The sequence below is a fragment of the Puntigrus tetrazona genome, chromosome 11 (assembly GCF_018831695.1).
Source record: "Puntigrus tetrazona isolate hp1 chromosome 11, ASM1883169v1, whole genome shotgun sequence".
In the NCBI taxonomy this organism is placed as follows: Eukaryota; Metazoa; Chordata; class Actinopteri; order Cypriniformes; family Cyprinidae; genus Puntigrus; species Puntigrus tetrazona.
Genome location: NC_056709.1, coordinates 15,592,309 through 15,618,431, shown reverse-complemented (window position 1 = coordinate 15,618,431; position 26,123 = coordinate 15,592,309). Strand labels below are relative to the sequence as shown.

The 26,123-nt window shown below is 35.1% G+C and overlaps 1 protein-coding gene across 2 annotated transcripts; it reads left to right on the top strand.

Annotated features, from left to right (window-relative positions):
- The first annotated feature begins 3,494 nt into the window (after positions 1–3,494).
- On the top strand, positions 3,495–22,867 carry LOC122354045 (trichohyalin-like). Of its 2 annotated transcripts, none has more exons than XM_043252026.1 (7): positions 3,495–3,625; positions 3,756–3,867; positions 3,953–4,057; positions 4,149–4,340; positions 20,950–21,165; positions 21,256–21,479; positions 21,565–22,867. In XM_043252026.1, the coding sequence occupies exons 1-6, from the start codon at positions 3,570–3,572 to the stop codon at positions 21,439–21,441; spliced, it is 867 nt and encodes a 288-aa protein (XP_043107961.1). In that variant the 5' UTR covers positions 3,495–3,569; the 3' UTR covers positions 21,442–21,479; positions 21,565–22,867. The 2 variants fall into 2 exon arrangements, with proteins under 2 accessions (XP_043107961.1, XP_043107960.1); XM_043252025.1 differs by having other exon boundaries at positions 21,256–21,408; positions 21,565–22,272.
- Positions 22,868–26,123: the final 3,256 nt, after the last annotated feature.

Genomic DNA, 26,123 nt, shown 5'->3' with positions numbered 1-26,123 from the left:
AAAGTAGAAATCTTAGATATTACAGAAAAAAACAAAAAAAAGTAGAAATATTAGATATTACAGAAAAAAACAAAAAAGTAGAAAACTTAGATATTAAAGAAAAAAATGAAAAATAAAGAACACTTAGATATTAAAGAAAAAAACAAAAAAAGTAGAAATCTGTTGTGGAAATTCTTATTTTGTCAAAGTATTAAACTAAGTGTGAAGGCCGAGATTGAAGAGCCGAACAAAGTTGTCTTTGCCTTGATTTTATTTCTCTGCAGAGAAGTGGTCTGGGTCTGTGAGCAAAGAGACAAGGGTGAGGCACTGAGCAGAGTTTTTCTAGTCAAAAGTAGACATTTCAAGGTGACAAAAATCCCCACCTGACCAATGAAAATAGTTAGAACACATCACCCTATCTTACGTCAGGATGTCCTGTTATTCTCGGAGCAACTCAGAGATGTTATTTTCTTCTCTGCAGTCCCGTATAGAAGTTCCTTTACTTTTACTCTATATCATAATCATTTTATTCTATATTTCAGACTAGACTGATGTTTAGATTAAAATGAAGTGGTTTAGAAAACATGTGAGATATATATATATATTTAATTACAATTACCTGAAATTAATTCATTCAGTGCTGTATGTAATATATGTGGTTAGTAAATCTCTAAAATTCCATTACAATTTGTAACAAAAATTGTATTATATATTAAACTAAACAAAAACAATAAACATTGTATCATAACACTGGTGCTAAAGGCATTGAGCATTTTAATGCTCTGTATAATATAGAGCACACAAAATCCAAACCTTATGGTTTTCAAACGATTTCTGTTTTTTGGAAAAAAAGGCTAAAAATTATTTATGCAAAATTAATTATTATTTATCCCCAAATTAACCCAGCTATCCTGATGCATCATATTTACATATTTTTTATTAATAAACCCAACGTATTTTAATGCATATTATATATTTCTTTTTCCTCCTAATTCACGATACGCTACAACAAAATCTAACCACACACACAAAAGAACCAACTTGTTTTACAACTGTTTTAATGCTTCAGAGCATATTTTGAGAATAACAAAAACTGCAAAAAAGTGCTAAACATTAGCTATAGTGCTACAGATATGTTTCCTCAAGAGAAAATGTTGTTAACAGCACTGCTTATATTACACTAACATACAGAGTGACAGGAAAAAATGAGTTTCAACTGAGAATGGTTGGTTGCCAGGAAATAATAAAATCAACAACATCTACTGAAAATCAACAAAATAAAATTGAGCGTGTTTGCACCACACTTTTCTGTGTAAGCTTTATTTTTAGTAACACAGCTGTATAAAACAAACCTTCTGCATAAAATAACTGGTCACAAAGACCAACTACGTTCAGCTGGCTTTGAAGGAGGAAATATCTGTTAACAAATCACTGAAGCATCTTCATTTTCAACGCTTGGGCTTGGAGACAGTTTGGTGGTATCCAGTTCCGTCACGATTTTCTGAAACACTTTTAAGGTCTTTTGGGTAATTCAGGTTAAGTGCATATGAGTCCAAAAAGCGTCATGCACCCAAGTTTACACCAACATCTGTTGGCTCATCTCTGCCCGAATAACATAGATGCCCGTGGTTGTCTGTGCTTCACAGCATTAAACTGGAACGGAACCGAAACAGTTATGCAATCTGCAAAAAATGAGACAAATCCAAAAATGTATTTTTATTGTAAAGGATGCATTAAAAACTTAATTAAGAAAAAGCCCTTAAATTCAGTTTTTCTGTTTTAATGTTTGAGATTATGGCAGTAACCAACCCTCAGTTTTCATGTCCACCTTGTGGGACGCTCCTGATTGTTCTTGCTGACCTTGACCTGGATCCAAGACGTTAGCAGAGGACAAGTTCTCAAGACCGTCCTGTTCCTCTTTCTCTCGGGCCCCACATAAACACTCTCCATCCTTCTCCTGTTTCTCTCCAGGGCCTCGTATCTTTCACTAACACTGACGGCCTGATGCTGATGAATATTGTGCCCAGTTTAGGAGGAAATCTCTTTCAGGATTGTTTTCTACGCTGCTGTTAAATGTAATTATATTAGTTTGATCAGTTCTTTCTCTTATATGTAATTGAGTCGTGTCACATACATTACATACGACTGAATTCTAATGAATAGCGATTAAGTGTGTAGACACCGGGCCGGCCCAGTCAAGAGATATTTGAAAATGTTTTACTATGCTGAAAATATTAATGATTTAAAGTGAAACAGCGCCTCCGTCTGGTCAAGAAACACAGACGCTGCACACGAACAGAAATATCACGTGTCTTCCAGAGAGAGCGACATGGTAGCAATCATGACATACAGCAGCGTCCTGATGTTAACAAACACTCTCTTTAATTAAACAGGTTCCACGTGTAGAAAAAGCAAGACAACGCCATTATCTGGAGTTGATGAGAGTGAAACGATTTCATGATCACTGACTACTTAATCGTATCGTTCATCTCTAAATGGTGCAGAAACAAGCGCAAAAAGTCTGGGTCTCTCAGGCTGAGCTGCAGTGTCTATTCTCAGGAGCGATCCCACTACTGATCGACACGGGGGCTTTGACCTGCTCCGTCTCCGACCTGGGCCGGTTCACCCCTCCTTAGACGACCTGGCGGTCCCGAGCTCCCCCAGGAGCACCATATCGATACCGAACTTAGCGCGGACTCCCGATCGACATAGTCCACTGCAGCCCAGAAGCCCTGAGCTCAAGCGATCCGCCAGCCTCAGCCTCCCAGTAGCTTGGATTACAGGCGCCGCCACCGCACCCGGCGAGAACCCGAGAGACTCAACCTGCTGCTCAACCTGCCGCTCGCTGCGCCCTCTAGCGCCGAGAAACAGAACATCGTTTTTAAAAATATTTGGCACATTTTCCACAAGTCAGTGGAGTAATCATGCTGCAAACTCACAGAAAAAAACATTATATCTTACTTAAAACGTAGTTATATAGAAAAGAAAAAAAAAAACTATTTTCTGCTTTGGTGACTTCTTTCAAAAATATAAAAATCTTTACAATGGAAGAGTTTAAAATGACCAGAGACTGTTTGTACCAGTGTGTACTCTTTTTATTATTTACAAAATATAACCTAATATATGCGGATGTATTTATTTACTTTCTATATATTTACGTATTTATTTATTGTCGTACAGGAGCTTCACTCATCCTGTTCGGTCCTGGACCAATAAAGAGTCTCATCGGTGAGAGCCGGAGCCAATCAGAGGACAGGATTCCAGGCATCTAGTAAAAAAGCGATGCGTCCGTGTAATCTTAGATATTAGTCGATAGGTATTAGCCAAAAAAAAAAAAAAATTGAATTTATTAGAGGAACGTTTCCAGCAAAACTATGTTTTACTGTCAAGTGCTTTTCTTAATGTGACAAAAATGCTTTATTAAGTTGCATTTGTTGCTATTGCATTTCATATAAACAAATAAAACTAGTCTCCCGGCAACATCACGTCAACAAAATTAATCATAAACACAACAAACGCAACAGCGCATTTTTTAAATGTTATAAAACACTCGCAGAAAGTTTGTCCACGGTGTGCGGAGATAAAAAAAGATGAGTTTCAACGCGGAAGAGTACTATCGGTCGGTTTTTGACGAGCAGCTCGCCTCGTAAGTAGTACATTACACCACAAGCAGAGTTTTTATCAGGAGCATTAATGCGTCGTCGACTATAGAGTTTCATCGAAGTCGTTGAAATGTAGCTCTTCGTGTATTCAGCGATTTATACTGAATCTTTCAGGACTATCGAGGATTTGGAGAAAGAGTCGGAGGAAAAGACGAGCTCGATGCTTCTCGCGGAGGACATCGAGGAGAACAGGAGAGCGACCATAGCCCTGGAAGAGCAGGAAAAGGTGCTTGCATGAAAGAAAGAAAGAAAGAAAGAAAGATTTTAGCTGTTCTACTTTAAATGACTGTAGTGTTTTAGGTTCTTGTCAGGAGTTGCAGGGGAAGCGGGAGCGTTTGCGAGAAAGAGCCGAAAAGGTGTCAAAAGAAAAGGAGGAACTGAGGCAGTTAAAACGGGATACTGCTAAGGAGCTGCAAGTAAGACTAGACTCTGAAACACTGCATGGATAACGAGTAAAGTGAGTTAAACATGACTGCTAACCTCGTATTCCTCTTTCTTTCACTAAAGGAAAATCAGGCCCAAAAGCTGCAAGCCATCCAACATGCAAAGGAAGAGGAAGAAAAAATCGAAAAGCTAGAAAAGAGCATTGAAGAACTGACGAAACGGTATGAAGGCCTGCTCGAAGAAAGACAAGAAGAGCACCGGCGTAGACGGCAGGCCAAACTAAACCGGGAGAGCAGTGCAAAGATGCCTGGAAAGGTAGTCCTAGTATTAATAGCTCCTTTTTTGTCTGGAAAGGGGACAAATACTGAAACTACTCAGAGAAAGCGTCAGGCTGTTTTCAGTTTTCTGATGAACGAGACAGGTGGAGTAAAAGAAAGACACCGAGTCGTGTTTTAATGTTTTCTTTTGTTTCTTATTGAGTTTGAGGACGCCGATCGATGCCGTGAATGCCGTGAGAGCAGAGTACCTGAGAGACGCGAAAACTCACGACGACTTAAAGCTGAACTGAAAGAAATCGATCGCTCAAATCTGGAACTGCAGAAGGACATAAAGGAGGAGAAGACTCGTATCCTGCACCTCTCCGAAGAGCTGAGGCAGAAGAAGACAGAGCTGGAAGACATCACAGCAGAAACAGAAAGATTGGTAAAAACATTCACACGTTTAGAGCGTTAGACACAAAAAAAGACCTCCTTCTGTAGGCTACGGCCTTTAAAGATCACAGCTGTTCCACAGAAACTGAAACTAGAGGAAGAGCTCACCACTGAACATGAAGACGAGGTCCTGAACGCTCAGATAAAGGCCGGGATTCGTTCGATGTATCAAATGATCGCACCTTACTGGAAAGAGTCTGAAGCTGTTGAGGACCCCTTCAAGCAGCTGCAGCTGGTGAATAATGAGAAACACTTCTGGCATCCCTGATTCATTTGTTGATGATACGGTGTTTAAAGTGAAATGCGGTAAAGTAATAAAATGGCATTAAATGGCAATGTGTGATTAAATGCAACTCATGGTGATTTTTCTTTTTTTTTAATTTTCCCTTCAGATTCGAAAACAGTTTCAACTTATGAAAGCTTTTGGTGAAGAACAAAAAGCAGGTGAAACTAAAGACAACAAGCAGCGGAGATCCAAGCTCTGAAGATGCACTAAAATCAGACAGATGTACCTAAACTACATAATAAAATCACAGCATTGTGTCCTGGATGCTATACTGAGAGGAATAGATTTTTATTTAAATGTTTTTGTCATCATTTTTGTTGTGAAGGATTGATGCATTAAAACATTGTTGGATTGAAAAGTGCATAATACACACACACACACACACACACACACACACACACATATATATATATATATATATATATATATATATATATATATATATATATATATATATAAAAAAAAAAAAAAACATTTTTGCGTAGTAATTTCTTATAGTATGAATTTTTAAAAGTCATGTAATAAATGTAGGGAAATAATAATTTGCTCACGTTGAATAAATGACTTTTCAGTCGTAATCATTTTCAAACAGAAATTAAAAATTTTAAACATATTTAAAAGCCATAATTGAGTTTTTGTGTATACCGCTCAAGGCTCATGTTGCAGTAAGAAAATGATGCAATGACCTGCACATCTTAAAGTCAGCACAAATTATAGCACTTTATATGCAGACTGTTTAAAAGCAGCTTCACAGCATTAAACAGGAACGGGACAGAAACAGTTATGCAATCTGCAAAAAAATGAGACAAATCCAAAAGCAGCTGTACTGTGGAGATTAAAATGTGATTAATTAAAAATGTGTACATAAATTTTTTGTGTGAAGGATGCGTTAAAAACTTTTAAAAAAAGCGTAGAGGGGAGCCCTTAAATTCAGTTTTAATGTTTGAGATTATGGCAGTAACCAACCCTCAGTTTTCATGTCCACCTTGTGGGACGCTCCTGATTGTTCTTGCTGACCTTGACCTGGATCGAAGACGTTAGCAGAGGACAAGTTCTCAAGACCGTCCTGTTCCTCTTTCTCTCGGGCCCCACATAAACACTCTCCATCCTTCTCCTGTTTCTCTCCAGGGCCTCGTATCTTTCACTAACACTGACGGCCTGATGCTGATGAATATTGTGCCCAGATTAGGAGGAAATCTCTTTCAGGATTGTTTTCTACGCTGCTGTTAAATGTAATTATATTAGTTTGATCAGTTCTTTCTCTTATATGTAATTGAGTCGTGTCACATACATTACATACGACTGAATTCTAATGAATAGCGATTAAGTGTGTAGACACCGGGCCGGCCCAGTCAAGAGATATTTGAAAATGTTTTACTATGCTGAAAATATTAATGATTTAAAGTGAAACAGCGCCTCCGTCTGGTCAAGAAACACAGACGCTGCACACGAACAGAAATATCACGTGTCTTCCAGAGAGAGGCGACATGGTAGCAATCATGACATACAGCAGCGTCCCTGATGTTAACAAACACTCTCTTTAATTAAACAGGTTCCACGTGTAGAAAAAGCAAGACAACGCCATTATCTGGAGTTGATGAGAGTGAAACGATGTCATGATCACTGACTACTTAATCGTATCGTTCATCTCTAAATGGTGCAGAAACAAGCGCAAAAGTCTGGGTCTCTCTGTGTCGCTCAGGCTGAGCTGCAGTGTCTATTCTCAGGAGCGATCCCACTACTGATCGACACGGGGGCTTTGACCTGCTCCGTCTCCGACCTGGGCCGGTTCACCCCTCCTTAGACGACCTGGCGGTCCCGAGCTCCCCCAGGAGCACCATATCGATACCGAACTTAGCGCGGACTCCCGATCGACATAGTCCACGGCAGCCCAGAAGCCCTGAGCTCAAGCGATCCGCCAGCCTCAGCCTCCCAGTAGCTTGGATTACAGGCGCCGCCACCGCACCCGGCGAGAACCCGAGAGACTCAACCTGCTGCTCAACCTGCCGCTCGCTGCGCCCTCTAGCGCCGAGAAACTACACTACACTCACATTCAAATCACTTTAATCTAATTTTGAAATAGCTAGTGTGTCATAAATCAACATCAGAAAAATGTTCTGGGTTTTCGAATCAAAATATGACTTTCTATAATGACACAGGAAGTTGATTTCATACATGTCCTCATATATGCAGGCGTTTTGGGAGAACAAAGGAATAGAGAAAGAAATGCTCACTTATTATTGTATTTAAAAAAATTATATTATTATGAAAATATTGTCCATTATTACTCCAGTCCTTTTTTTTCGTTACATGTTGCCCCAAAAACAAATTAGATTTAGTATAGATACATTATACATAATGAGAAAACTAGTTTATGGCGATTAGCAAACAACTTGCAGAAAGAAAAATGGTATGTCGAAACATAAAAATGTATTGGTGATTTTAAAAATTGCTGAAAGTAAAAAACTGCCAGAGCTGTAAGATCAGTGTAATGCTATGTTTATCTTTCTTTCCTTTTTCTATTTTAAGATTTAAGTAACAGTACCAATAAATTCAGTTTGTTTTAAATTCATAAGAACATTATGTATTATTACATAATTAACCCAATTTAGTTTAAATGCATCATATTTACAATTTGTTTTATTAATAAACCCAATGTATTTTAATACATATTATATATTTCTTTTTCCTCCCTAATTCACGATACGCTACAACAAAATCTAACCACACACAAAAAAGAACCAACTTGTTTTACAACTGTTTTAATGCTTCAGAGCATATTTTGAGAATAACAAAAACTGCAAAAAAGTGCTAAACATTAGCTATAGTGCTACAGATATGTTTCCTCAAGAGAAAATGTTGTTAACAGCACTGCTTATATTACACTAACATACAGAGTGACAGGAAAAAATGAGTTTCAACTGAGAATGGTTGGTTGCCAGGAAATAATAAAATCAACAACATCTACTGAAAATCAACAAAATAAAATTGAGCGTGTTTGCACCACACTTTTCTGTGTGTGCTTTATTTTAGTAACACAGCTGTATAAAACAAACCTTCTGCATAAAATAACTGGTCACAAAGACCAACTACGTTCAGCTGGCTTTGAAGGAGGAAATATCTGTTAACAAATCACTGAAGCATCTTCATTTTCAACGCTTGGGCTTGGAGACAGTTTGGTGGTATCCAGTTCCGTCACGATTTTCTGAAACACTTCGAATGTGCATTTAAGGTCCTTTGGGTTCCCAAACTAAACCAGAAAGACTAGGGTGTTTGTCTTAAAGGAACAGTTCACCCAAAAAATGCCTTTAATGCCTTACATTAACACATGACATTGAGGCAAGGCAGATCACAACAAATATTCTTATTTGCTGCTCAAAAGCATTTGTTATTAGTATTATATTGCCACAGTTAAGTAAAATTGCTGTCAGGTCTCTTTGATGAATGGTAAGTTCTAAAGAACAGCATTTATCTAAAACTAAAAATATTTTGTATAATTATAAATTCTTAATTCATTATAAAGTCTTTATCATCACTTTTGATCAATTTAATTTTAATTTAAGGCGGATCTCTGGATATTTATATTCACCAAACCCTGAAAAAAGGGCACTTTTGTTACGTAAAACAAAGTAGGTGTTGCTATCTGCATTTACTGAATAACGCACAATTGAGTTATTGTAGATATTATAATAATCATTGGCCATTTTTATTCTTTTGCTCTTTAAAATGATATCCTTGTAGTGTCATATTTTCCTTTTCACATAAAAAGCATTTAAAAAGGCTTCACTGAATCGACACAGGCCTGTTTGACGCTCAGTACTGGAGTATTAGCATTACCGGGCGTGTGCTGAAGCAGTCTGGAATCAGGCTCACACGATCGACCTAGGTATGATTTATAAATTGATTTGGCATTGAGAAATATCATGCTGACGAGAGATTCGACATATATACTTTATAAACTAATAACTAACGTGGTTGGGTAATCTCTGCGTGATTAATACACGTGCCCGAACAAACCAACAGAACTTTGATGTTTTTACAGTGGTTCCCGGAATTGCGAGCAAAACGATCAACAGGTGGGCTTTTGAATTACTTTTATTAAAAAAGGTTTTATGAAACAAGAATACAAGACAGTTCCGTTGTCACGCTCATCACTTATCAAGCAGAGCCAACATGTGCTCAGTATTTCCTCAGACACGATTCGGTCCCTATCCTCTGTATTTGCACGAGCGCAGACGCAGAAGATTAATATATTTTTACAAGTGGGTTATTTTGATTCTGGACTCTCCTGGGCTGCCTATATACACGAGCTGCTTAAACTTTTGAAACAAAACGAAAAGAATTCGATTTCGAATCCAACGATCCGTGGCGCGTGACTTCGTTCTGATTGTGACGTCACTGCACCGATGGCTTTTAGAACTTCTCGGCCTGATCAGAGAAACCTGTTTGATTTCGCGTCTGTTGGCTTTTGATCAACGTTAGATTCCAGATCAGCGCCTGATTGTGAATCTGCATTAGCCTTCAGCCTGCAGCCGTATCTATTTCAGATCATACAGTTGTACTTTTCAGCCCTTTTTAACCTGAAAATTAACTGCAACGAATTCCACAAGCTCAGGCTCCAAACCTGTGCGAGAGCTCAACAGCACACCATTAAGATGAGCAAAATCACCCCAATCTCCAGCCCAATGCAGACTGTGAAGCTTCCCCCCATCCACGGAGCTTCCCCTGCCGGAGGTGAGCTGTTAAAACAAGCTCAAACCCGTTTTCTAAGTTTGATTGCAGTATGAAGTAGACACATGTTCCTTCATGAGTGCTAACATGAAATAAATGTGACCTTACGCAGGACTTCGTCCACATCCACCGCCTAAGAAGAAGGTGAACGGATCCAGCCTCAGTGCTGAAGAAAAGTTTCAGTTGTTTGGTTTCCGATGCAGGGAGGACAAAACGAGGGAAGAAGTCAGGCAGTTCCTTAGAGAGGGACGACAGAAACGCCCCGCATCAGGACCCCGAAGCAAAACCATCCTTCCGCAACTCAGTGTGCAAAAGACCAAGTGTCAAAGCATCTCGAAGTACAACGAGGATATTAGAAAAGCTGCTCGCTTGAACGTAAGCTAATTTAGCATGTTTTGATTATTCCATATCAACTTAACGTGTACTTTATTTGTGTTAGCGCTGTCAGTGTATTCACATTCTTATATTTTCTAGCCTATGTACGCACATGGAACACAAAAACCTTTCTTTTGAGTGTGATTAATCTTTTAAATTGTACACGTAGTGAAATATCCACTGCTCTTGTGTGGATGTGGATTGTGTGTCTGTACTCTCCTAATTTCTTTTTTCTGTTCTAGTCTCAGTTTTTTACAGAAGAAAACAAAAGGATTCGGAGTACTAGAGCTCAACAATATTCTGCGGAGGAAAGAGAAATGTCCCAAATGGAGATTGAAGATTTCTGGGTCTCCTACAAAGCCGCAAATCCCTTGGAGCACCAGAAAAAGTATTTAGTTGTCACTTTTAAATCTAGAAGCCACGCTTTTGTGGTCCTTGTAAATGAAGCAGTTTCAATTGCCAGGAGCTTATACTCACACGGTCGTGTTTCAGGGATCAGGAATTACTAGAGAAGAGGCTCAAATTAGAAAAAAAGGAAAAAGCTCTTCAAAGGTAAGCACCGTCATGTTAGTGTGCACAATTATTCCTGCACGTCCCGAAAGCGAAGATGCTGCTTCACATACTATTATTTATAACCATCTCCGTTACAGAAAAATCTGTGAAGTTCAAGACATGAAAGAAATTGAAGAGATGCAGCGGAGAGAAGACGACGAGCGCAAAACGCGTGAGGAAGAGGACAGACAACGTCGTCTGGACTCTGAACGGTTATCCTTTGAGAATGAGAGATTGATGTCCAAAAAAAAGGAAAAGAAGAAGTTATTACGGGAAAACAGGGACGAAAAGGAAAAGTAGTAAGTTTCTTGTGCCCAACCGTGAGACTGATTTCTTAATAGTCTCCAATCTGAGGAAACCCAAGACACAGCAACAGCGCCTGACCCTCTGAGTTTTTCCTTTGTATGTTTGTTTTTGTCCAGTGAAACGAATAGAGTCCGCATGGAGGAGGAGATACAGAGGCTTACTGACTGCATTCAAGAAAAGCACAAGGAATATAATCAAGTGAAAGCAAATCTGGAGATGGCAAATAAAAAACGGGTCTCCAGAAGAATCCGAGTAAGCGTCCGAATATAGTAAGAGATCGCGTAGATCTCTGTCAGCGTTCAAGCTCATCCTTTTCTGTCTGTCTCACCAGAAACGGGCAGAGAACGAAAAGTTGTGTGAGGAGCTCGGGAAGGTCACGGAGAGCTATGACTCGCAGGATTTCAGTCCTGCTTATCCATTAATGACGATGTGCCACTTCGAGGACTGTATTTCTTTCTTTCTTGATTTGATGGAAGACGATCTCCTGAGGACCTCTGCAAATTACAAGAGCAGATTTGCAAACAAAATAAAGCCAGGTAAAATAAATGAATGCATAGCTACAAGCTGACGGGTGATCATCAGCAGTTCAGTACAGGCTCTTTAAAACCTATTTCTTTTTCTCTTTCACAGGGAGCAGGCAAAGGAACGCCTCAGATGTGGAGCTTTATTTGAAGAACGGAGGCAGAGAAGACTGGAGAGATCACTTTCTCCACCGCTGAGAGTAGTAAGTGGTGCACAGAACCAGCAATACATGTCCAGTACTTTCGCTTTGCTTATTAAATATTGTAACGTGAATCGGTAGCGTGAGTTAAATCTCGCCTATATTGCAGCCTGGAAAAAGCTGATGCCACGTACCCAGCCTTGAACGACATAAGAAAGAAACCAAACCAGTGGAAACCAAGAAGATGAACGAAGATTTATACGCTTACTTTCTGGAATAATACATTTATAGTAGAAGTAGATAGAAGAGTAGATAGAAATATTACAGAAAAAAAAAGAAATATTAGATATTACAGAAAAAAAACACAAAAAGTAGAAATATTAGATATTACAGAAAAAACAAAAAAAGTAGAAAACTTACATATTACAGAAAAAAACAAAAAAGTAGAAATATTAGATATTACAGAAAAAAACAAAAAAAGTAGAAATATTAGATATTACAGAAAAAAAAAAAAAAAGTAGAAATCTTAGATATTACAGAAAAAAACAAAAAAAAGTAGAAAACTTAGATATTACAGAAAAAAAACAAAAAGTAGAAAATTAGATATTACAGAAAAAAAGAAATATTAGATATTACAGAAAAAAAAAAAAAAAGTAGAAATATTAGATATTACAGAAAAAAAAAAAAGTAGAAAACTTACATATTAAAGAAAAAAAAAAAAAAAGTAGAAAACTTATTACAGAAAAAAACAAAAAAGTAGAAATATTAGATATTACAGAAAAACAAAAAAGTAAGTAGAAATATTAGATATTACAGAAAAAAAAAAAAAAGTAGAAAACTTACATATTACAGAAAAAAACAAAAAAGTAGAAAACTTATTACAGAAAAAAACAAAAAGTAGAAAACTTAGATATTACAGAAAAAAAACAAAAAAGTAGAAAACTTATTACAGAAAAAAAACAAAAAAGTAGAAAACTTATTACAGAAAAAAACAAAAAGTAGAAATCTTAGATATTACAGAAAAAACAAAAAAGTAGAAAACTTAGATATTACAGAAAAAACAAAAAGTAGAAATCTTAGATATTACAGAAAAAAAAAAAAAAGTAGAAAACTTAGATATTACAGAAAAAACAAAAAAAGTAGAAATATTAGATATTACAGAAAAAACAAAAAAGTAGAAAACTTAGATATTACAGAAAAAAACAAAAAGTAGAAAACTTAGATATTAGAAAAAAACAAAAAAAGAAAACTAGATATTACAGAAAAAACAAAAAAGTAGAAAACTTAGATATTACAGAAAAAAAACAAAAAAGTAGAATCTTAGAAACAGAAAAAAAAAAAGTATAGATATTACAGAAAAAAACAAAAAAGTAGAAATATTAGATATTACAGAAAAAAAAAAAAAGTAGAAAACTTATTACAGAAAAAAACAAAAAAAGTAGAAAACTTAGATATTACAGAAAAAAACAAAAAAAGTAGAAATATTAGATATTACAGAAAAAAACAAAAAAGTAGAAAACTTAGATATTACAGAAAAAAACAAAAAAGTAGAAATATTAGATATTACAGAAAAAAAAAAAAAAAGTAGAAATCTTAGATATTACAGAAAAAAACAAAAAAAGCAGAAAACTTAGATAGAAAAAAACAAAAGTAGAAATATTAGATATTACAGAAAAAAACAAAAAAGTAGAAAACTTATTACAGAAAAAAACAAAAAGTAGAAAACTTAGATATTACAGAAAAAACAAAAAAGTAGAAATATTAGATATTACAGAAAAAGATATTAAAGAAAAAACAAAAAAAAGTAGAAAACTTACATATTACAGAAAAAAAAAAAAGTAGAAATATTAGATATTACAGAAAAAAACAAAAAAAGTAGAAATATTAGATATTACAGAAAAAACAAAAAAGTAGAAATATTAGATATTACAGAAAAAAAAAAAAGTAGAAAACTTATTACAGAAACAAACAAAAAGTAGAAAACTTAGATATTACAGAAAAAAAGTAGAAATATTAGATATTACAGAAAAAACAAAAAGTAGTAAAATATTAGATATTACAGAAAAAAACAAAAAAGTAGAAATATTAGATATTACAGAAAAAAACTAAAAAAGTAGAAAACTTACATATTACAGAAAAAAACAAAAAAGTAGAAAACTTACATATTACAGAAAAAACAAAAAAGTAGAAAACTTATTACAGAAAAAAACAAAAAAGTAGAAAACTTAGATATTACAGAAAAAAACAAAAAAAGTAGAAATATTAGATAATAAGAAAGTAGAAAACTTAGAAATATTAGATATTAAAGAAAAAAAAAAAAAAGTAGAAAACTAACATATTATAGAAAAAAAAAAAAAAGTAGAAATATTAGATATTACAGAAAAAAAACAAAAAAGTAGAAATATTAGATATTACAGGAAAAAAAAGTAGAAAACTTATTACAGAAAAAAACAAAAAGTAGAAATATTAGATATTACAGAAAAAAAAAAAAAGTAGAAAATTAGATATTACAGAAAAAAAAAAAAAGTAGAAATATTAGATATTAAAGAAAAAAAAAAAGTAGAAATATTAGATATTACAGAAAAAACAAAAAAGTAGAAATATTAGATATTACAGAAAAAAAAAAGTAGAAAACTTATTACAGAAAAAAACAAAAAAAGTAGAAAAATTACATTACAGAAAAAAGTAGAAAGTATATTAGATATTACAGAAAAAACAAAAAAGTAGAAAACTTATATATTACAGAAAAAAACAAAAAAGTAGAAAATTAGATATTACAGAAAAAAAAAAAGTAGAAAAATTAGATATTACAGAAAAAAACAAAAAGTAGAAAACTTACATATTACAGAAAAAACAAAAAAAGCAGAAAACTTAGATAATAAAAAAAAAAAAGTAGAAAACTTAGATATTAAAGAAAAAAAAAAAAAAGTAGAAAAAGATAGAAAAACAAATTATAGAAAAAAAAAAAAAAAAAGTAGAAATATTAGATATTACAGAAAAAAAGTAGAAATATTAGATATTACAGAAAAAAACAAAAAAGTAGAAAACTTAGATATTACAGAAAAAAACAAAAAAGTAGAAAACTTAGATATTACAGAAAAAAACAAAAAAAGTTGAAAACTTAGATATTACAGAAAAAAACAAAAAAGTAGAAATATTAGATATTACAGAAAAACAAAAAAAGTAGAAAACTTACATATTACAGAAAAAAACAAAAAAGTAGAAATATTAGATATTACAGAAAAAAACAAAAAAGTAGAAATCTTAGATATTACAGAAAAAACTAAAAAAAGTTGAATTATTAGATATTACAGAAAAAAACAAAAAAAGTAGAAACTTAGATATTAAAAAAAAAAAAAGTAGAAAATTAGATATTACAGAAAAAAACAAAAAATAGAAATTAGATATTACAGAAAAAAACAAAAAAGTAGAAATATTAGATATTACAGAAAAAAACACAAAAAAGTAGAAAACTTAGATATTACAGAAAAAAAAAAAAGTAGAATTATTAGATATTACAGAAAAAAACAAAAAAAGTAGAAAACTTACAGAAAAAACAAAAAAAAGTAGAAATATTAGATATTACAGAAAAAAAGTAGAAATCTTAGATATTACAGAAAAAAACAAAAAAGTAGAAATCTTAGATATTACAGAAAAAACACAAAAAGTAGAAATCTTAGATATTACAGAAAAAACAAAAAAGTAGAAATATTAGATATTTCAGAAAAAAACAAAAAAAAAAAAGTTAAATATTACAGAAAAAAACAAAAAAAGTAGAAAACTTATTACAGAAAAAACAAAAAAAGTAGAAATATTAGATATTACAGAAAAAAAAAAAAAGTAGAAAACTTATTACAGAAAAAAAAAAAAGTAGACATTAGATATTACAGAAAAAAACAAAAAAGTAGAAAACTTACATATTACAAAAAAAAAAGAGAAATATTAGATATTACAGAAAAAACCCCAAAAAGTAGATATAGATAAATTTTATTCTATAAACTTAGATATTACAGAAAAAAACAACAAAAAAGTAGAAAACTATATACAGAAAAAATTAAAAGTACCTGAAAACTTAGATATTACAGAAAAAAAACCAAAAAAAGTAGAAAACTTACATATTACAGAAAAAAACTAAAAAAAGTTGAATTATTAGATATTACAGAAAAAAATAAAAAATAGAAAACTATAAAGAAAAACACAAAAAAAAAAAACAAATATTACAGAAAAAATTATTTAAAAAAGAAATCTTAGATATTACAGAAAAAAAACAAAAAAGTTGAATTATTAGATATTACAGAAAAAAACAAAAAGTAGAAATAATTAAAATATTACAGAAAAAAACAAAAAAGTAGAAAACTTAGATATTACAGAAAAAAACTAAAAAGTAGAAAATTATTAGATATTACAGAAAAAAAGAAAAATGGATAACAGAAAAAAAGAAAACTTACAGAAAAACTAAAAAACTAGCAAAAAGTAGAAACTTACATATTACAGAAAAAACAAAAAGTAGAAATATTAGATATTACAGAAAAAAAGATCAAAAAACTGTAGAAAACTTATATTACAGAAAAAACAAAAAAAGTAGAAAACTTATTACAGAAAAAAACAAAAAAAGTAGAAAACTTATTACAGAAAAAAACAAAGTAGAAAACTTACATATTACAGAAAAAAACAAAAAAAGTTGAAAACTTAGATATTACAGAAAAAAAAAAAAAAAGTAGAAAACTTACATATTAAAGAAAAAAAAAACAAAAAAGTAGAAATATTAGATATTACAGAAAAAAAAAAAAGTAGAAATCTTAGATATTACAGAAAAAACAAAAAAAGTAGAAATATTAGATATTACAGAAAAAACAAAAAAGTAGAAAACTTAGATATTAAAGAAAAAAATGAAAAAAAAAAATAAAGAACACTTAGATATTAAAGAAAAAAACAAAAAAAGTAGAAATCTGTTGTGGAAATTCTTATTTTGTCAAAGTATTAAACTAAGTGTGAAGGCCGAGATTGAAGAGCCGAACAAAGTTGTCTTTGCCTTGATTTTATTTCTCTGCAGAGAAGTGGTCTGGGTCTGTGAGCAAAGAGACAAGGGTGAGGCACTGAGCAGAGTTTTTCTAGTCAAAAGTAGACATTTCAAGGTGACAAAAATCCCCACCTGACCAATGAAAATAGTTAGAACACATCACCCTATCTTACGTCAGGATGTCCTGTTATTCTCGGAGCAACTCAGAGATGTTATTTTCTTCTCTGCAGTCCCGTATAGAAGTTCCTTTACTTTTACTCTATATCATAATCATTTTATTCTATATTTCAGACTAGACTGATGTTTAGATTAAAATGAAGTGGTTTAGAAAACATGTGAGATATATATATATTTAATTACAATTACCTGAAATTAATTCATTCAGTGCTGTATGTAATATATGTGGTTAGTAAATCTCTAAAATTCCATTACAATTTGTAACAAAAATTGTATTATATATTAAACTAAACAAAAAACAATAAACATTGTATCATAACACTGGTGCTAAAGGCATTGAGCATTTTAATGCTCTGTATAATATAGAGCACACAAAATCCAAACCTTATGGTTTTCAAACGATTTCTGTTTTTTGGAAAAAAAGGCTAAAAATTATTTATGCAAAATTAATTATTATTTATCCCCAAATTAACCCAGCTATCCTGATGCATCATATTTACATATTTTTTATTAATAAACCCAACGTATTTTAATGCATATTATATATTTCTTTTTCCTCCTAATTCACGATACACGCTACAACAAAATCTAACCACACACACAAAAAACCACCTTGTTTTACAACTGTTTTAATGCTTCAGAGCATATTTTGAGAATAACAAAAACTGCAAAAAAGTGCTAAACATTAGCTATAGTGCTACAGATATGTTTCCTCAAGAGAAAATGTTGTTAACAGCACTGCTTATATTACACTAACATACAGAGTGACAGGAAAAAATGAGTTTCAACTGAGAATGGTTGGTTGCCAGGAAATAATAAAATCAACAACATCTACTGAAAATCAACAAAATAAAATTGAGCGTGTTTGCACCACACTTTTCTGTGTAAGCTTTATTTTAGTAACACAGCTGTATAAAACAAACCTTCTACATAAAATAACTGGTCACAAAGACCAACTACGTTCAGCTGGCTTTGAAGGAGGAAATATCTGTTAACAAATCACTGAAGCATCTTCATTTTCAACGCTTGGGCTTGGAGACAGTTTGGTGGTATCCAGTTCCGTCACGATTTTCTGAAACACTTTTAAGGTCTTTTGGGTAATTCAGGTGCATATGAGTCCAAAAAGCGTCATGCACCCAAGTTTACACCAACATCTGTTGGCTCATCTCTGCCCGAATAACATAGATGCCCGTGGTTGTCTGTGCTTCACAGCATTAAACTGGAACGGAACCAAACAGTTATGCAATCTGCAAAATGAGACAAATCCAAAAATGTATTTTTATTGTAAAGGATGCATTAAAAACTTAATTAAGAAAAAGCCCTTAAATTCAGTTTTTCTGTTTTAATGTTTGAGATTATGGCAGTAACCAACCCTCAGTTTTCATGTCCACCTTGTGGGACGCTCCTGATTGTTCTTGCTGACCTTGACCTGGATCCAAGACGTTAGCAGAGGACAAGTTCTCAAGACCGTCCTGTTCCTCTTTCTCTCGGGCCCCACATAAACACTCTCCATCCTTCTCCTGTTTCTCTCCAGGGCCTCGTATCTTTCACTAACACTGACGGCCTGATGCTGATGAATATTGTGCCCAGATTAGGAGGAAATCTCTTTCAGGATTGTTTTCTACGCTGCTGTTAAATGTAATTATATTAGTTTGATCAGTTCTTTCTCTTATATGTACTTGAGTCGTCGTCACATACATTACATACGACTGAATTCTAATGAATAGCGATTAAGTGTGTAGACACCGGGCCGGCCCAGTCAAGAGATATTTGAAAATGTTTTACTATGCTGAAAATATTAATGATTTAAAGTGAAACAGCGCCTCCGTCTGGTCAAGAAACACAGACGCTGCACACGAACAGAAATATCACGTGTCTTCCAGAGAGAGGCGACATGGTAGCAATCATGACATACAGCAGCGTCCCTGATGTTAACAAACACTCTCTTTAATTAAACAGGTTCCACATGTAGAAAAAGCAAGACAACGCCATTATCTGGAGTTGATGAGAGTGAAACGATGTCATGATCACTGACTACTTAATCGTATCGTTCATCTCTAAATGGTGCAGAAACAAGCGCAAAAAGTCTGGGTCTCTCTGTGTCGCTCAGGCTGAGCTGCAGTGTCTATTCTCAGGAGCGATCCCACTACTGATCGACACGGGGGCTTTGACCTGCTCCGTCTCCGACCTGGGCCGGTTCACCCCTCCTTAGACGACCTGGCGGTCCCGAGCTCCCCCAGGAGCACCATATCGATACCGAACTTAGCGCGGACTCCCGATCGACATAGTCCACGGCAGCCCAGAAGCCCTGAGCTCAAGCGATCCGCCAGCCTCAGCCTCCCAGTAGCTTGGATTACAGGCGCCGCCACCGCACCCGGCGAGAACCCGAGAGACTCAACCTGCTGCTCAACCTGCCGCTCGCTGCGCCCTCTAGCGCCGAGAAACAGAACGTCGTTTTTAGAAATATTTGGCACATTTTCCACAAGTCAGTGGAGTAATGATGCTGCAAACTCACAGAAAAAAAACCATTATATCTTACTTAAAACGTAGTTATATAGAAAAGGAAAAAAAAAACTATTTTCTGCTTTGGTGACTTCTTTCAAAAATATAAAAATCTTTACAATGGAAGAGTTTAAAATGACCAGAGACTGTTTGTACCAGTGTGTACTCTTTTTATTATTTACAAAATATAACCTAATATATGCGGATGTATTTATTTACTTTCTATATATTTACGTATTTATTTATTGTCGTACAGGAGCTTCACTCATCCTGTTCGGTCCTGGACCAATAAAGAGTCTCATCGGTGAGAGCCGGAGCCAATCAGAGGACAGGATTCCAGGCATCTAGTAAAAAAGCGATGCGTCCGTGTAATCTTAGATATTAGTCGATAGGTATTAGCCAAAAAAAAAAAAAAAATAATTGAATTTATTAGGAGGAACGTTTCCAGCAAAACTATGTTTTACTGTCAAGTGCTTTTCTTAATGTGACAAAAATGCTTTATTAAGTTGCATTTGTTGCTATTGCATTTCATATAAACAAATAAAACTAGTCTCCCGGCAACATCACGTCAACAAAATTAATCATAAACACAACAAACGCAACAGCGCATTTTTTAAATGTTATAAAACACTCGCAGAAAGTTTGTCCACGGTGTGCGGAGATAAAAAAAGATGAGTTTCAACGCGGAAGAGTACTATCGGTCGGTTTTTGACGAGCAGCTCGCCTCGTAAGTAGTACATTACACCACAAGCAGAGTTTTTATCAGGAGCATTAATGCGTCGTCGACTATAGAGTTTCATCGAAGTCGTTGAAATGTAGCTCTTCGTGTATTCAGCGATTTATACTGAATCTTTCAGGACTATCGAGGATTTGGAGAAAGAGTCGGAGGAAAGACGAGCTCGATGCTTCTCGCGGAGGACATCGAGGAGAACAGGAGAGCGACCATAGCCCTGGAAGAGCAGGAAAAGGTGCTTGCATGAAAGAAAGAAAGAAAGAAAGATTTTAGCTGTTCTACTTTAAATGACTGTAGTGTTTTATGTTCTTGTCAGGAGTTGCAGGGGAAGCGGGAGCGTTTGCGAGAAAGAGCCGAAAAGGTGGCAAAAGAAAAGGAGGAACTGAGGCAGTTAAAACGGGATACTGCTAAGGAGCTGCAAGTAAGACTAGACTCTGAAACACTGCATGGATAACGAGTAAAGTGAGTTAAACATGACTGCTAACCTCGTATTCGTCTTTCTTTCACTAAAGGAAAATCAGGCCCAAAAGCTGCAAGCCATCCAACATGCAAAGGAAGAGGAAGAAAAAATCGAAAAGCTAGAAAAGAGCATTGAAGAACTGACGAAACGGTATGAAGGCCTGCTCGAAGAAAGACAAGAACAGCACCGGCGTAGACGGCAGGCCAAATAAACCGGGAGAGCAGTGCAAAGATGCCTGGAAAGGTAGTCCTAGTATTAATAGCTCCTTTTTTTTGTCTGGTAAGGGGGAAAATACTGAAACTACTCAGAGAAAGCGTCAGGCTGTTTTCAGTTTTCTGATGAACGAGACAGGTGGAGTAAAAAGAAAGACACCGAGTCGTGTTTTAATGTTTTCTTTTGTTTCTTATTGAGTTTGAAGACGCCGATCGATGCCGTGAATGTCGTAGAGCAGAGTACCTGAGAGACGAAAACCTACGACTTAAAGCTGAACTAAAAGAGATCGATCGCTCAAATCTGGAACTGCAGAAGGACATAAAGGAGGAGAAGACTCGTATCCTGCACCTCTCTGAAGAGCTGAGGCAGAAGAAGACAGAGCTGGAAGACATCACAGCAGAAACAGAAAGATTGGTAAAAACATTCACACGTTTAGAGCGTTAGACACAAAAAAAGACCTCCGTCTGTAGGCTACGGCCTTTAAAGATCACAGCTGTTCCACAGAAACTGAAACTAGAGGAAGAGCTCACCACTGAACATGAAGACGAGGTCCTGAACGCTCAGATAAAGGCCGGGATTCGTTCGATGTATCAAATGATCGCACCTTACTGGAAAGAGTCTGAAGCTGTTGAGGACCCCTTCAAGCAGCTGCAGCTGGTGAATAATGAGAAACACTTCTGGCATCCCTGATTCATTTGTTGATGATACGGTGTTTAAAGTGAAATGCGGTAAAGTTATAAAATGGCATTAAATGGCAATGTGTGATTAAATGCAACTCATGGTGATTTTTCTTTTTTTTAATTTTCCCTTCAGATTCGAAAACAGTTTCAACTTATGAAAGCTTTTGGTGAAGAACAAAAAGCAGGTGAAACTAAAGACAACAAGCAGCGGAGATCCAAGCTCTGAAGATGCACCAAAACCAGCCAGATGTACCTAAACTACATAATAAAATCATTTTGACAGCATTGTGTCCTGGATGCTATACTGAGAGGAATAGATTTTTATTTAAATGTTTTTGTCATCATTTTTGTTATGAAATCAACCTGCTACTCGCTGCACCCTCTTGCTCTGAAAAACTACACTACACTCACATTAGTTCTTATTAAATATTTTTGGTTTATTTTCACACACAAGCAACAGACTGCATTTTCAGAAACATTTGAACATACTTGAACTTAATAATTTAACATAATCGGCTCAAATCACAAAACCGTTTCTCACCACATATAACCTTTGTATAGTGTTTGATCTGACTGCATAATAACCACTCATCTTTTTCATTGGTAAACTTTAGCGCTGATTCAATGCATTTTACTCTCTAAAAAGATCATCAATACGGCACAATGTACTTTATAATATAAAGAAATGTTCTGTGTTGAACCTTTTGCCGGTTTTTCTTCGTAATATTTTACAATAAGGTTCATTAGTTTACAATAATTAACAATGAACAACTGTATTTTCATTACCTAACATTAACAAAGATTAATAAAACGTGCAATAAATTCATTGTTCATTAAGCTTTTACTTACATTAAAGTTAACAAATAACACCTTATTGTAAATGTTACCATTTTTGTGGTAGTTGTTGCTGTCAGTGACCAGCAGATGGCGCTACAGTCAAGGCCACAAAACGCCGCACTCGACCCTCTTCATTATTTTGTTCTTTCGCCTTTATTTTAAGCTTTACTTTCGTTGAGAGTACGCCACATTTTATTCATAAGTAGATAGCATCTAAATTTCACTGCCATCTCATCGGAAGGTAATTTTTGCACCTCTTTAGCTGAAAGCGGTCCTGCCGATGGGCTCTTTGTAATGTCAGCCTGCAGGGTTTTATCACAAATCCAGGAGATTATGTGTAAGACACTCAGGCACCTTGCATGTGTCTGTCTTTCACTGTGTGTGTTTGTGTGTGTGTGTTTTACGCTTTCTGATTACCACATACTTTAATCTAAGAGCGCAAGTCTGTGGTAGGCATTTTACTCAGTTTCTGATTTTCTCAATCTTATCGTCTTGCCCATATCTTATTATTTCTGTCAGAGGTTTGTTTCTTAATCTATATTAATGGCAAGTTCACATTTAATATCATGTACACCTGTCTCTTTCCCTCCCCCTAAACAGCTGAGAGGACACACACCCTACATCCTGTGGGACTGAGAAAGTTAGGTGCATGTATGTGCGTGGATTCACATGTCTGTGCTTAAGTGTGTGTGTGTGTGTGTGTGTGTGTGATATGTATATAGGAGAGCTGTCTCAAACCTTTTCAATATAAATACCTCCATCACCACCACAGCCCCCTGTCAGTCAAAACTGAACAGTCAGTGGCTGAACCCCACGATGGAAAGAGACTGTCATGGTCAAAGAGCAAATTTTGCTGTTGTATTTCTGAAATAAAACACTTAAAAAGCCAAAGTTCATTATAAAGCTCTCTGCGTTGGTTGGCATTTTGAACTGTCTAGATAATGCGAGTCTTTGTGGTTTCGTGTAGCGACTTAGGGGCCAAAATAGCGTGCCAAATCTGCATAAAATAAATTGTAAGCCATTATATATTTTTTGTTGTATAATGTTTTCAGTAAAATAACATTTTTATATTGGTTTTTGTTTTCTTTAGTAATAAACATCCTCACAAATATAGTTAAACATGTCAGAAGCCGTGTCTGAGCGTGCGTGTGTATGTATGTGAAAGAGTAAAACCACAAAGCTCTTGCTGCCCACATTATTTTCCCTTTGACTTTATATAAAAGAGACACTTTTCCTCAGCGTTTCTCATTCTCTCTTCTCTCTCTCTCCGTTTCTCTGCGTTCCATTCATAGTTCAGTGAGGAAGAATGAGGAGTGAATTTGTGCCATTCATTACTGGTGAGTGTGACTGCAGCCCTACAACACACACACACACACACACACACACACACACACACACACACAAACACACACATGTTTTTCTTGCACAGTGGGGACTTTCTACTGACTTCAGTTGTTTTTATAGTGAGCTCAGGATGTTTTCTATAATTTAACCCTCACAGAATGCTTTCTGTATTTTCAAAATTTAATTAAAATGTACTTTAGTATCTTCAGAAAGCCATTTTGAAAAACCTTTGGCTGCTTCTCTCAGTGTAGTTGGTTTGTCCTTGTTGGGACATTCAATCAAGGAATATTCTGGGTTCAGTACAAGCTTAGTCAATGGCATATTGTTTATCACCTCAAAAAAAGATTTTCACACATTACGTCATTAAATTTGCTTGTATTTAACATGGATTATTTCTTTAAGGCCCGCAGTGTTGGCCAACTGCACACATTCTGGGCATGCTAAGACCTGTTACTAAACTAAAAAAAGCACCTGACACTGATGGTGGATTTTACTTACCACAGAATCAGTTTCGCTGTCTGACAGTCAATAGAAAAAAACCCACTGACCTACATGCTGCACACACACATTCAGCAAAATAAAGTCACATAAGACCATTTGGCCTGTCTGTCCCTCTCTCACTAATGAAGAAGCTTCACGCTGTGTGTGTGTGTGTGTGTGTGTAGTCCTGCAGTTGCTGCCGTCATTCAGGCAGAAAAGTGTGTGTGTGTGTGTATATGAGAAAAGGGGGTGAGGAAGGGAGCGCAGGCGTCATGCTCCATAAAGCCGCTGTGATAGTTTGAGCGTACTATTGCTTCCGACACACACTTCCAGCCACTTGCTGCTGTGGATTTGGTATTTAGAGAGAGAACAGCATGCTAGCTGCCGAGGCCTCCAGGGGTGAGTTACTCCAATCTGATACAGCCAAAATGTGCTTTGAGCGAGGTATCCTGAATGTCCCGATTTGATCTGCTGTAATGGAAAAAGTTAAAGTTTGTATAGTTTAACAGTTGTGTTAAAAAGTTAAAACCAGAGTCACACAAACAGTCAAGTTCAAATGTAAGACTAAATTGGCTTTTTAGACTCAAAGTACCATAGGATAGGCAGGATAGTGTAGGATAGGATAAAGAATGTGATAGAATATGGTAGGATAAGGTATGATGGGATAGGACAGGATATGTAAGATGGTTAACAAGATAGGTATGGTATTACAGAATATGGTACCTGTAAAACACATAAGGACGGGACAGGATAGGATAGGATAGGATGAAATATATGGTAGGATAGATTAGGAGGGGATATAGTGTAATAGATAAAGATAGGACAGAATATACCTCTAGGATAGGATAGAGTAGGATATGATAGGATAGGACAGGGCAGGACAGGATGGCATAGAAGATGGATTAGGACATGACATGGTATGACAGAAGAAGATGGGATGGGTTGGGATAGGATATACAATATGATATATTAGGAAAGGACATGGATTAAGGATAGGATAGTTTGGGATAGGATGGGATGTATATTATGGTAGGCTCAAGTAAGATAGGTCATGGAGATATATATGATATGACAGGATTGGATAAGATGGTATATAGGACAGGTCAGGATAGGATGAATATAAGATGAGACAGGACATTATATATATGATATGATGGAGTTTGATAGGAAATATGATGGAATAGGGATCAATGTTTTTGTCTTACATAAGCTTCCAGGATCATATACCATAAAATGGACACTAATTAGAGACGAACTTGAGTCTGAGAGTGGCCTTTTCTGGATTATTACAACATTGCTATCATATCTTGAGTGGCACATCCTTGTTCATTATTTCGAAAGGTGAGGCATTTTTTTTTAATAAATTAGCAATTAAATACAAACACATATACAATCGATAATGATGTAACTAATATAAATTACATAAAATGTAAATACAATTAAACACAAAACGATAAAACGATACAGTCTGTCACAAACAAGACCCTTCTAGGTGAGTAGATCATAGCGATGCTCACTTTTGAATTGTGCAGTCGATCTTTGATTTCAATTGTAGAAATTAGCTCAAAATTAAGAGAAAATTAGGACCTGTGGTTAAATACGGTGCTCCACAAACTCTCGAAGTCCTCAGCAATCTCAAATGTGTCTAAGAAGACTCCTCAGCAATGTCTCAAAACTGTGCCAAGATGCCACAGAATTTTAGAAGAAACAATGCTGATACTTTGAAAAGTAACTAAGTCTAGGCTATGAAAGAGCAACATTTGAGCTACAGTATGACCTTGAAATCTGATTGCAAAAATGAAAACAATTGAATCTATTGTCAGAATAACAATAATATCTATTTTGAGGGTGATCAGCTTTACGATCAGATGTTAATCATTACATTTGGTCGTTCTCGATTTATGAAAACAATGCTCTGAGATCATTTTATAGAACTTGACGGGTTAAACATTGACATTGTTTTATGTATATATGACTGTGCTTTCTGTGGTCTCAGACAGAGACTGAGTCACGGCTCTTCATAGCCAGGCA

Coding starts and splice junctions, on each gene's coding strand:
- LOC122354045 (XM_043252025.1), top strand. CDS start 3,570: ATGAGTTTCAACGCGGAAGAGTACTATCGGTCGGTTTTTGACGAGCAG. Junction 3,868..3,952: donor CCCTGGAAGAGCAGGAAAAG/GTGCTTGCATGA, acceptor GGTTCTTGTCAG/GAGTTGCAGGGGAAGCGGGA. Junction 21,409..21,564: donor CCTTCAAGCAGCTGCAGCTG/GTGAATAATGAG, acceptor TTTTCCCTTCAG/ATTCGAAAACAGTTTCAACT.